The sequence below is a fragment of the Rhamphochromis longiceps genome, linkage group LG14 (genome assembly GCF_057381845.1).
Source record: "Rhamphochromis longiceps isolate RC_006_pf linkage group LG14, R_longiceps_female_GT1.1, whole genome shotgun sequence".
Classification (NCBI taxonomy): domain Eukaryota; kingdom Metazoa; phylum Chordata; class Actinopteri; order Cichliformes; family Cichlidae; genus Rhamphochromis; species Rhamphochromis longiceps.
The window spans coordinates 23,722,369-23,735,433 of NC_140570.1; the positions used below are offsets into that span (position 1 = coordinate 23,722,369).

Consider the following 13,065-nt stretch of genomic DNA (forward strand, 5'->3'; position numbering starts at 1 on the left):
TGTTATAAATATGTCATAAATATCTAGAACAACCTCCATCCCTCCACCTCACCATCAAAGTATGACACGTTGTCTCCGCTGCCACACAAGTGGTGGTCAGACCGGGCTGCAAATTCTGCAGTTTCCCCATAGCCACTGTCAGTCCTCTTCATACTGAAGTCTCTAGTTTCTTTGAGTGACTTTCGATAATGTGTCAGGGATTAACAAAACAAATTGGAAAATATGTGTCCATTTGCTGTGAAACAACAGCTGTTTGTGGTTTTCAAAATGGTCCTCACACAGCTGAATGGAGAAGCTTAAAAAAAGAGGATTTTAAAACATTTGATTTGCATTTTGCAGGAGGTGTGAAAGATGCTCATTGAACCACTAACTCCACACGCCAACTTGCCCCAAAAGAAGTAGAAATGTTGTTTTTCGTGAAATGAATGTCTTCTCTTAGAAGTGTCCCCATCAGTTCCACCGTGTCTCTTACCAGACCATGTATTGCTATAATGATGTAAAGCAGATGGCTTATGTCTGGGTTCTGTTCCTCTGTGCTGTCTCAGCAGCTGTCTCTGTCCCCCTCTTTCTCTTAATCCCTATCAGTCTCTCACACTATTTATCTTCTTCTAAACTCCCTCTCCCTCTCTGTTTTTCTCACACTTTCTCACATCTCTCCCTTTACAAGATAACATCCTCTTGAATCTGTCTAGCAATCTACAAATGACACAGACCAGCTTGTGTACATGGTGTGCAAAGTGGGGAAACCTAATTCATCTTCCTTTTTTTTCTTTTTCTTTTTTTTATTTAGCTATCTGGCTTAATAATATGTCATCTTATATTTATTTTCTTCTTTTCTCTTTTAACTAAATTAGACGTCTATGTTCATGGATATGCTTGATGAAAGCAATCGAGTCTAGTGATCTATTTGCATCCTCCATACAGCTGTAGTTTACCAACATCAGCACCCACTCTTCCTCACTCCTGCCAAGAGGAAAAGAAGAAACAGAGGGAGTGTGGGACTTACGGAAAGTTGTTAAAATCTATGTTGAATAGGTTGAGAACGAAGAAAGAAGCAAGCTGGGGAGAAACAGAGTGTAAAATAAAGTCATTTTCTGCTATTTGATGAGCTGCGGAAGCTATAGAGGAAGGAAGGGAGCTGGGGTAGAACAAGGGAGAGGAAAAGAGTGAAAGAAGGGGAGGATGAAACTGCTGCTTTTTAGTTGTGTCGGCATTGCCGACTGGAAGGAGTGCAGCACTAAGAGGGTAATCTGTGTTTCGAATACAAAACATCAAAGCCATGAAATTAAACATGCAACTGGATAATTTTTTAAAGATATCTTATAAATTGCATTGAAGACTGCAAAATAAATTACTTGCTCAAAGTAAAATAGAAGTCTTTGCATTTGAGACCTTTGCATTTCATACTTTTGTATGTGACCTGTCTGGCATCCAGCTTGATTATGTGGGAAACTGTCTTTACACTTCACCTTAATACGTGCTAATCAAGCAAAATCAGCTACCCACACCTAGTCACTATCTAGATCTTGTGGCCATAGGTAAGGGTATGAAGGTAGATTTTATGCTTAGCTCTCTCCTTACTACAACAGACCGGTGCAGTGTCCACATCACTGCAGATGCCATGACAATCTCTGCTCTGATTTCCCCTCACTCATGAACAGCGGCCCAAGATACTTAAACTCTTCCACTTGAGGCAACAACTCATCCATGAGATGGGGTGAGCATTCCACCCTCTTCCAGCTGAGGACCATGGTCTCAGACATGGAGGCGCTGACTCTCATCCCAGCTACTGCAAACTCAGTTGCATACCACCCTGCTGCAAACTGGAGGTCACTGCCTGATGAGGTCAGAAAAAGCACATCAAACAAGATGTGATCCTGAAGCCACCATAGTGTAGACAGTTCACCAATTGGCAACACCCAGATATCTAATTGGCTACCTCCCAATCCCAACTGGTCACGGCAGATGGCTGCCCCTCCCTGAGAGTGATTCTGACAGGGGTTTCTTCCTGTTAAAAGGAAGTTTTGCCTTGTCACTGTTGCCAGGTAGTTGCTTAAATGAGGTCATTTGATTGTTAGGGTTTCTCTCTATTATTTCAGGGTCTTTACCTCACAATATAAATTGCTTTGAGCAACTGTTGTTGTGATTTAGAGCTATATCAATAAAATGGAATTGAATTAGATAATTAATAATGCATACTGTGCAAGAGAAATTGCATTTTATAAGTGAAATGAAAGCTTTCAGGGAAATACAACTTGTGCCCAAGTTTTCAGAGATATCCCTGAGAAAGGACAGTTATGTGCAAAAGTCTTAAGCCCTCATTCAATTACATTCTGCTAGGAAGACAGGAGGCAGGTGCAAACATACCTGGAATGCAGCATATAAGACAACACAGCCTAAACTCTCCTAGGCAAGCTTTTGTGTAGTTTATTAAAATAGTCTTCAGGAATATTTCTTCAGCTTTCTCAAAAGTTTTTCTTTGGATGTTGGCTGATCCTACACTGATTCACACTGCTTGAGGGCTTTAGGGAGGCCAGTCCATGACTTATCGTTTTCCACCATGTGGTTTTCCTTCCAGGGATTTTATTGCATTGGCTTTTTTGTTTGGAATCATTGTCATGCTGAAAAGTTAAGGTGTTGCCAGACGCTTTCCAGATAGTAATGCATTGTGGATCAAAATCTGATGTTGCTTTTCTGCCTTCATATTTAAACATTTTAACAAGATCCCCAACAGCACTGTCTAAAATGCTGCCCCAAACTATGACATAGACTCAGCTGAGTTGTACAGATGGCTGCAGGCACTCACTGTGCTATACTGATGATGAGTTGAACAAAAAATAAATACATTTGGATTCAATGTGACTCACTGAAAATGAATGAAAAAAGCAGACAATGTCCAAAGAAAAAAATGTGAAAATGTGAAAACCTTCAGAAAGCCTGGAGAGTCTTTGCTCAAGACCACTTTAAAAATGACAAGACAAAACAAAGAAATGAGAGTTGGCTCAAGACTGTCGCACAATAGTGTTTAATTTGCAACGCTAATAGCACGTCCAATTTTAATTTACTATATTAAAACATGCAGAATTTGTAACAGTGGTGAATATAAACACTACATCTATTTTATTCATGGTCGTCTGCTCTTCGAGGACTTCCCAAATCACCTTCATGCATCCAGTTAAAATCCTGCAAAACCATAACGGTGAGATCCCGTGTAACACCTAAGCAGATACATATGTTTATGTATATCATCAAATTTGTTTCCTCTTTAAAGATCTCTGTTCTGCTATGAGGTTTGAACTGGGGAAGTCAGTGTGCGTGGGTGTGGACGTTAGCCTGTGTACGAGCAGATGGAGACGAATTGCTTCTGTGCATTCATGTATTAACTGTCATGCATTTCAGTGTGATTTTTTTTTTTAATGATTGCCAAAGTATGTTTCTATATCCTTACATATGTATGTGTGTATTGGTTTGCAGACAGTCTCATGTACGGATCCAGACAAGCTTTAGAACAGGAAGTTAATGGCTTGCATGCTTTTTTCCTATCTGCAAGTTTTTGTGTGAGCAGCTGTTGTATAACTGATAAAACCGGACAGAAGTAGATAAGATGGCGAGAGTTTGACTTTGATTATATGTGAGTGCATTATATTGTTTAATTGTTACAAAAAACAGAAAGAAGTTCCCCAGTTGCGTCTGTTTGTACAGTTACCAGCGTGGAGGTTAACCCAGTGGTTTTCATTGAGCTATTCCTTTACTTTATCTTTGCTGAGGTGTCTTCGACAATATCGAAAGTTTCATTGTGACGTTTAAAAACAGCTCAGCCCGGCTGATGGATATCTTAGTTGCTGGGGATTTTCTGACTCTGTGCATGTGCGTGCATGTGGTTGTGTGTGTGTGTCGGACATCAAACATCTACTTCCTCTACATCCACGTGTGCTGACACAAACTCATAAACCTACTGGGTGATACTTCCACTTCTAACAGAGCACATGCCCGCAATGTGTGTTTGTACAGTTCACATTTAGTCTAGTTTTTTGGGTTTTTTTGTTCGGTAGCGTAAACTTTGGACGTAATTCTGCTGGCAATGAGCTTCAGGAGCAAAATCACCTTCAGGAAGAAAATAAAGAGTAAAAGAGTGCGATCGGATTTCAACCGGCTGAGCATTGTATGTATTTGTTTCGCTCTGTCTCTGTGTTCTTGCCTTAGTGCCTTAGTGCCTCACATTGTTTATAAGGACTCTTATAAAATGTCAATAATTTCTGTTCAGTAACTTACAGTAGCATCAGTTGTGGTCTTAAGTGCAGTATTTAAATATTTTAATGTTGATTATAGATCACTGTCCTGTGTGTTTTCTTATTAGGTGCCTGTAATTCTGCAATATTTATGGTGTTTTTGATCATTTGTTTGCTTGAGCCAGGCTCTGACAGGAAAAGGCAGTGAGAAGAGAACATGTCGAATTTAAAGACGCGTGAATTCGATGAACTAACTGTACATTACAGTATCTGATAGATGTGATCGGTTATTGGGGGGGGGGGGGAGTCTTTTCCCTGAAACATTAGCTCTGATGTCACATGCGTCAAAATGGAGTAATAGATATGAAAATGTCAAGCTTAATCTACCGCCTACCTGTTGTGTTTCTTTTTCATTTATTTACTTGAATTGCATTTTGATTAACTGCTGTTGAGGGATTTTTCTTTAAAAACAGTTATTAAGGTCAGTTTACTGAGTTGTTTTCAGGTATTAGAACTTAAGCTGGTTATTTTTTCCTATTTTTAGTTAGTCCGTTTTATGTTTTTTGAATTTGTTCACCCATAAATGTTACAAAACTTTGAGTTGTTTCCAATGAATTTTTTAATTCAATGACCCAAATGGCTCAAAATTCTTCTTCAACTAACACTTTCAGTGGCAAACATATTCCGTTTGTGGCTTACCAAGAGCAGGGAAGAAAAGGAAATTTTCATGTTTGAGAAGCTAACAGCTGTACCTTTGCATTTTTGCATTATAATTATTATTAAGAATGTTCTTTGACTATAGAGAAACAAGAAGAAACTGAAACTGAAAATCTAGATAATCAAAAGAACATTAGTTCAGGAAGGATACAAAGCAGCGTGATCTTTACTACTCTGCAAGAATGAATATTAAAACTATAAACTGTGGTGTAGTTAAAGAAGTAACAAGACAAATGAATGTCACAAGTCAAGGGATCACCTTTTGTAGAGTTACACTTTTGCCTTCTACATGTGCTTCATGTTGATAGTCTGCCAAGAAGCCTGTTCTAGCTGTGAAGGCGCTGTAACTGTGCTGGTTGAAAGCCTCAGTCTGCATTATGCATGTGAATCAAACCAGAGATCATTACTTCCTCTGACTTTCTGACCACAGCCTCTCCTGCTCTCACTTTGCTGCTGTTGCTGCACCGTTACTATTCTCTAAATGACAGAAGCAATTTACTCCATCATAAAACATGTGTAAATGTTATTAATGTGACTCAGTGAGCAGTTACATCATGCTTCAACATAGTTCTAAATATCTTTAAAGAAAGAGAAAGTTAGACAGTGGTCGACTGTTAGGCAGATGGTCTCGTATGGGGCGCTGTGATAATCTGTTAAATTCTCGTTTACAAAAAAATTCCAGCCGTTTATTTGCTGGCGTAGTTTATCTCTCTGAATAGTCTGGGGTTTTTTTGTTGTTGTGGTTGGTTTTGCTCTTTTTTTTTATCCAAGTGTACTTGAAAATTAGCCTTCACATTTATTATGAATTGTTCTGTGGGGTGTGTCAACGTCTCACTTCACCAACACACTACTTCCTCTAAAACGCTTTTAGATCCTAATGATGTCATGGCACAACACAGGAAATGTCATGTACATAGCTATTTTTCTCTTTGTAGGCTGCTCGAAGTGTGTGTTTGTTATAACGATTTCACTCTGACTGTTTGCGTCTGTATGTTCTGTATTTTGTAGGTTTCTATGTCTCTGTTGTTGACTCTGGCGATAGTAAAGTTTATACCGTGTAACATGTAGCTCATGAATGACACAACCTTGCTTCAATTTTGCCTCTTGTGACCCCATCAGCTAAAGTATGAAGTAGAACATTAAAACTATCTTTAATTTACGTTGATTCTTTGGTTCAGAAAAAATATACAGTGCAATGCAGAAGTCTTGAGCCCTTATTTCTTATTTTGATTCCAAGTAGTCAGACTTTCTTGTACTTTTTAAGGTGGTCTTGAGCAAAACCAGTGTTGCACCTACACATAACAGACAACTTAGCAAATTTTAAATAGTCTTTAGGCACTTTATGACTAGCAGCCTGTCACGAAAACACCTAATTTGTTTTCTTTAGTTGAATCTCTTAAAAATGCCACAAATGACAGATGTTGACAGGTATAAAATAGTATTTTTGCATCAACAAGGTGATTCCCAAAATTATAAGCCGAAGCCCTTACATATCTCGTCATGTTGTGCAGTGTGTCCTTAAAAAAAATTAGGGGAAACTGGACAAGTGGAAAACAAAAGAAGTGCAGGCCTAAAAAACTATTTGCACTAGATGAACAGTATCTGAAAGTCACATCCTTTAGATCACAGGTGTCGAACTACAGGCCTTGAGGGCCGGTGTCCTGCAGGTTTTAAATATGTCCTTGATCCATCACAGCTGATTTAAATGGCTAAATGACCTCCTCAACATGTCTTGAAGTTCTCCAGAGGCCTGGTAATGAACTAATCATTTGATTCAGGTGTGTTGACCTAGGGTGTTATCTAAAACCTGCAGGACACCGACCCTCGAGGCCTGGAGTTCAACACCTCTGTTTAGATAGAGGAAAAAAAAATCCAGAAAAGACGTGACAATGGACTTGAGAGATGTAACTGAGCCTTCAGTTGATCTATTTACTGTCACCAAGCCTCATCAGAAATGGTCTTAGTGGAAGGGTGGCTTTCAAGAAGCTATAGTTAAGGAAGGGAAACATGGAGAAAAGGGCGGAGGTATGCCGAATTACACAAGAACTGGGCTCAAAATCAGTGGTAAAAGGTCAGATTGAGTGATGAATCCACCATTGAATTTTTTGGTTCAACTTGTCGGCAGTTTGTAAGGAGGAGGTCAGAGAGGAGATGAGAGGTACAACAGTGAGTGTTTTGTCGGTCGTGGTTTGGGATTATGCAGGCAAAAAAGCACCATCAGCTATTGAGCAACCATGCAATACCATCTAGAAAGCATCTGATTGGTAACACCTTTGTTCGTCAGAGTGACAATAATCTTAAATAGCAAAAGAATAGTATACACAGTCTGCATGCCAAATATCCTTGGGCAAGATACTAACCCAAAGTTGCTCTCCGATGCATTCATCAGAATGTGAATGTGTATAAAGCTTTAATAGGAAAAAAAGCGCTTGCATGAATAGATGTGAATGGTTGAATGAGGCATGTTGTCGAAAGTGCTTTGAGTGCTCGGGTAGAGTAGAAAAGTGCTATGTAAGAACCAGTCCATTTACCAGTTATGATTGTGGAGGATGAAAAATTCAAAATGTCCTGGCCATGAAACCTATTTTAGTCTTTTTAACCAAAAGAGCCTAATCTTTGAAAAGAGACAGACCTTCTATTCCTATTGTCTGTAAGTCAAGAGTTCATTAACTCTGAGCTCAGGTTCACGGGCTCAGGCCCTTTCTTGCGTTCTAACTACCTTCTTTGAATCCTTCCTGTCTTCTTTTTCTCGCTTTCTCATTCTTTGTGTTTGGTGTGACTAACACCTTTAAATGTTGAACTAAGTGTGATGCCTGAGTACATATGACAGGTCTCACAGGTTTGCATTGCATTTTTAGTGGACTCTGAAGAGCATGTGGACAACCTGCTGTAGTTACTCCCAACAAGAGGAGGACAAATTTTGATCCCAGGGATGAATATCTAGTATGTGAAGCTCCTGTATAAATATTAAGGTGACACCAAGCAGTACAAGGCTTCGAATGTACTGTGAAATATTATTTCCATCTGAATCTTTGACTTGATGGTACTGACTGATGAAGTTACTGTTAATTATGACAGATGCAGCTGGAATGCCCTCCTGACAGCCATCTTTTTCCCCAAAGAGAAGAGATTTGGAACATAATATTAAAGATGAAGCCAATATATAATAACCATGGTTATATTTTTACTTCATATTCAGTTCTACTACTTGTCAAAACTCTACCAGGTTGCTGTAGTACTTCTGAGTTAAAGTACTGATACAGTTTACTTTGAACCTTTGCTGATAATGTATTTATAGTTATACTTCAGTAGGGTTTTGAATGCCACTTTCTTACTTGTAATGGAGTTTTATCTTGGTTTGCTATTAATTTGACTTAATTCATCTGTCACTGCTGACAGAGGTAAAAGACTGTTTGAGATAGGCTCCCCTCCTTATCTACTTCGGTTTACTTTTGGCATTTACACAGTAATTCTGCATTTCACGTTCAAACAAAACATGTAGTTTGGCCATTCTTATATCAAGTACATCTAAACTTTTCCCAGCCTGTCTCTGGACTCTGAATATGTATAAAAGTCTGGTAACTGTAGTTAGAGGGAATTACTGTAAGCTAATTTCTTGTTGTTGCTCCAAGTAGGTTGCAAATATCATATATTAATAATATTATAATATAGTGAATGTTGTGATGCCTGCACACTGAGTCTTTTAAGCTCGCTCTTTAAGTGAGCTCCTTTCTGCCAATAGATGTCAGAGTTTTCTACCATAAGCTGAGCTCATAGCTCTTTCCAGTTATACAAAAATGATTGTCGAAAAGCTCGTGACTTGTCTATATTTTCAGTGCATCCAGCAAAACCTTAAGACTTTTCAGCCATTAATATCAATGCACGTTTACACATTTATTTATACTTTCACAAATCTGATTACACACACACACCTGAATATGCACACACAGATCTCAGTACACACTCACAGATCAGAAGACATACACACATATCTGAACACGTATACATGGATTTCAATATGCACTGCACACACACTGAAATACGCACGTGTGAAATAAGATACACACAAATGCTACAATAACACAATAACACCCTCATAGCCACCTTGGTGTGCTTTGTGGTATTTTATCTAACTGATATCTGACATTTAACCACAAGGAAATATTACTCATTTCTCTTTTTCCATTTGCAGCAGGAGAAGCCTAAAGTAATCGATCCTCTTGACTACGAGACCGTCATCTCTGAACTGGGGGATGAGTGTAAAGAAGACCCTCTCAGAGACCTGCTCCTATTTCCTGACAATGATTTCACAGTAAGTATGATTCACCGTTAAATGTGATTGAAGCAGACATGTCCATGAACCATGGTTTTCTCTGTCTAGTGTCGTGTTTTTGAGGCCAAGAGGCATTTCTACTAAATAACTAAGTAAATAATAATAATTCAAGGTTATCAATACTGAGTTACTGGTATGTCCAAAAAAGGGAGAAAAAAATGACAATGTTACCTCCTTTCTATGTAGTTACCATGCAGCCTGATTGCATCATAATATGTCATGCATAACTGAAGTTTTGTGGACTTCAGTGAGCTGTTATTGTGATAAAATAAAAATGATGAAGTGGTTTAGATAAATAAATAAATACATATATATATATATATATATAGATCTATCTATCTATGGTGCAACAATACACAAAATTCACGGTTCGGTTCGATACTTTGGTGTCACGGTTCGATATTTTTTTGATACCAAAAAATGTTCATGCCTTTTTAATTTGTCATTTATTAAAATTATAAATATATATTTTAACTCAAAAGTACAGTTTTTAAATTTAATATTGCTGAAACAAAGTAATAAAAAAATTAATCTATCTGATGGAGAAATCACTCATCTTTGGAAAAGAGAGTTTATTACAGAGAAATGTCTCTTTCCAAAATAAAAGCTATACTATACGCTTCTTCTGGGCTATATTCTAAGCAGCATATTAAACATATCAGGTCCCCATAAGGAGAATCATGTGCTAACGGCTGTTTAAATGACTCAGGTAAAGTTTGTAGCATGCGTGCTTGTTGTTTTTGTCTACTTCCACTTGTCTTTGCACTAGGATGATGTCGGTGTAAAAATGCAGTCATATTCGTTGTGTTCCCACTAGTGCTGTCAGCGTTAACCTTGTTAAAATGACATTAACGCTATAACGTGGCCAATCTCCGTTAATCTCTGTTACCGCTGATCGCCCCGTGCGTGGGACTGAATGGTGTCAACACGTTAAGGCACTAGTTCCCACCAATGTAATTGAGCATTGCGTGGCACATCCGACATACTGTTTTACTTTTGTCCATGACGTGCTTACCATCAGGGTCATGCTTCACATGAAAACCAAAATAGTTCCAAACGCCAGATCTGAATGAGGGTGGGGGAGGTTCAATTTCGGGTAGCATTGAGGCAGTTGCAACGAGCTTAACTTCTGTCTCGCTAGCTTGCGCTGCGCTCAGTGGATCTGCGCTCGACAGTGCAGCCTAGGTGGAGTAGTGGAACGCAGATCCACTGAGCTCTCAACACAGACAGCATCGTCAGAAGGAAAGTTGATAAAATAAATGAAAAATTTTGTATTGTTCAATACATATGCATACCGAACCGAAAGCACTGTATCGAACGGGTATCGTTGCACCCCTACTATCTATCTATACATTTATCTACAGCACCTTAGAAAACCACTTTTCATTTTACATATACATATATATATTCATATATATGTATATATACAATTACCAACCCCAGAAGCTAGCAGGCATTTGCACCATTTTATATTTGTGCACAGTAACGATACTAAAGTGTCAAAGCTTTTAATTTGATAACAATTTACTGATGTTTAAAATGCAATATGTTCCACTTTCCATCTCAGCACAACACATTTACTCTCACTATTAGGGCATGTAGCTGTCTTTTCATTATAAAAAGTTATTTATTCTCTCTGGCTTCCTTTAGCTGTTTGTTCATTAGTACCTTCATTTATGTGCTAATGTGTTGCTTCAGATAGAGCCACTGCACATTAAAATGCTCTAATTAGCCGCTTGTGGTAAAGGGATTCATTTCCTTGTGGACGCTAGAGTTGTAGTTCTTAATGCATGACTCTGGTGCTTCTAAAATCTTTGTGGCTTAAAGAAAAAAGGAGTCTTCTTCGATTTTCTTTATCTATACTGCCGATAGTACATTTCGGTACTTGTGAGGGAAACTGGCTGGGTGGACAGTGAGTATTTGTCAGTGTCGAAAGAAAGGCAGTCCACTCAGCATATGGCTAGATGATTGGACAAAGGCAAAGTGCGTCTCCTTTCATGCAAAAACATTCAATGCTGACGTTTTTCATGGATCATAAAATGTACATTTTTATTAATGAAGCTGTTTGATTCTCATGTGAGATTATTAATTGTAAGCCCAAGCAGGGCTGATAAAGGGAATGCATATTAGATGATTTGACTTGAATTATTCATATTCATGGCAATAAAGCTGACCAGAAACAATTTCATTACTACATTAACAGACCAGCTTTTTGCTTAGTCTTATCTAAGCTATAAATTGCTATAAGGAGTCCTGATAGGTCTGAGAGTCTGCCACCATGGGGCTATACTTGTGCTCCACAGTGGTGCTTCAAGCTAAATGGTAGCATCAGCAGGCTGATGTGCTCATAGTGGGAAATGCTTGTGTTGTGTTTACCTACAGCATCGTATATGCTGAATGGCAGCATGTTGGAGGCAAAAAGAGTAAGTGTATTGTGACGCTATTGAACCAGCATTAGTGTTTACCCACTACAGGAATACACACCATTCACACCATACAAGTACTTGTGATAGAGTGCTTTCTAACATGGCAGAGCAAATCTGAAAAGTGTTAAATCTGAGAATCATATGAGATGGATGGTTCTTCTTTTTGCTCTGCCTGAGATGAGACAACAGTACTTTAAACCCTCGTTGCTGTTTTATTAAACTGTGTTTACCTTACAACAGGAGTCACTTTAAGGTCACAACAGGTCACAACAGGAGTCACCTTAAGGTGGCACTATAAAAATGAAATTGGCTTGATTTGAATTCAATTGAATTCAACATAAGTCCGATTCATTTTAGCAGCATTCCTCTTTTGTCTTGCCTCTCTTCCCTCACCCTGAGCCGGTTGCGGCATTTGGCTGCTCTACTCCGAGTCCAGTTCTGCCAGAAGTTTCTTCCTGTTAAAAAAGAGTTTTTCCTTCCTTCTCTCACTAAGTGCTTGCTCATTGGGGCCTTTCACTGTATTATTGTAGGGTCTTTAACTTACAATATAAAGCGCCTTGAGATGACTGTTGTCCTGATTTGGCGCTATATCAATAAAATTAAATTTAAGTGATTTTTTTAATCACACACAACCTGAACAGCATAATTGAATAATCAGTGGAAAGATGAAAGAATAATTTTCTAATATCAGTAACCTCTGTTTACCCATGGAAGTTAGGTTCAGCAGCAGTGATCAGTAAGCCGTCCCATTGCTTACACATTTCTATAGAAGCTGACTGCTTTTCTTAGTCATGTTCTCTACATGAGGGATTTACTGTATAGAATAGTTTAAAATCATGCAGTAATTTTAAATACATTTTGAAGTAAGGTATCCCATCCACCACCTGTCATTATCTACCCTTTATTCTTTCAGGTATCCACAGTGCCTCAGGAGAGACGCACTGTCAAATCAACTGTTCCCGAGGGGGCAGAACTCCACGCTGAATGTCTGCTGGTCAGACAGGTAAGTTGTACGTCTAAGTGTACCAGACGCAGTTATAGACCCTGTGGTTTTAAGTGATGTCTTTCAGGTTCATGGTGGTTAGGTCTTTCATTTCAGACTGACCTTAAAGTAGGCCATCCTGATATCAGCAGAGCGGTTTCACCACGACTTTAAAATAAAGCAGATGTGTGTGTAGATATCAGTGCTTGTTTCAGATCCTCTAGCCATGATCTCAAGCGCTCAGTAGAGAAGTAGTGTCTCTGAAGACGGAAACTCCCCAGACAGTACACTTACACCTCACTGAAGACTAGCATGTGCAATTGACTCTTTGTGTGTGTGTGCGTGTATACAGCTAAAAATTGTATCGCTTAAGTTGTC

At 38.7% G+C, this 13,065-nt stretch overlaps 1 protein-coding gene across 7 annotated transcripts in view; it reads left to right on the forward strand.

Moving 5' to 3' along the window:
- dock10 (dedicator of cytokinesis 10) overlaps nucleotides 1-13,065 on the forward strand; it is a 64,385-nt gene that overhangs the window by 22,420 nt on the left and 28,900 nt on the right. For 6 of the 7 annotated variants that reach the window (XM_085381039.1, XM_085381043.1, XM_085381041.1 and 3 more), the window contains exons 2-3: nucleotides 9,139-9,258; nucleotides 12,619-12,708. In XM_085381039.1, coding sequence (XP_085237165.1) covers nucleotides 9,139-9,258; nucleotides 12,619-12,708 — 210 coding nt within the window. Of the gene's footprint in view, nucleotides 1-3,695; nucleotides 4,163-9,138; nucleotides 9,259-12,618; nucleotides 12,709-13,065 lie in introns of those variants that run through there. The other variant, XM_085381040.1, reaches the window with a different exon arrangement.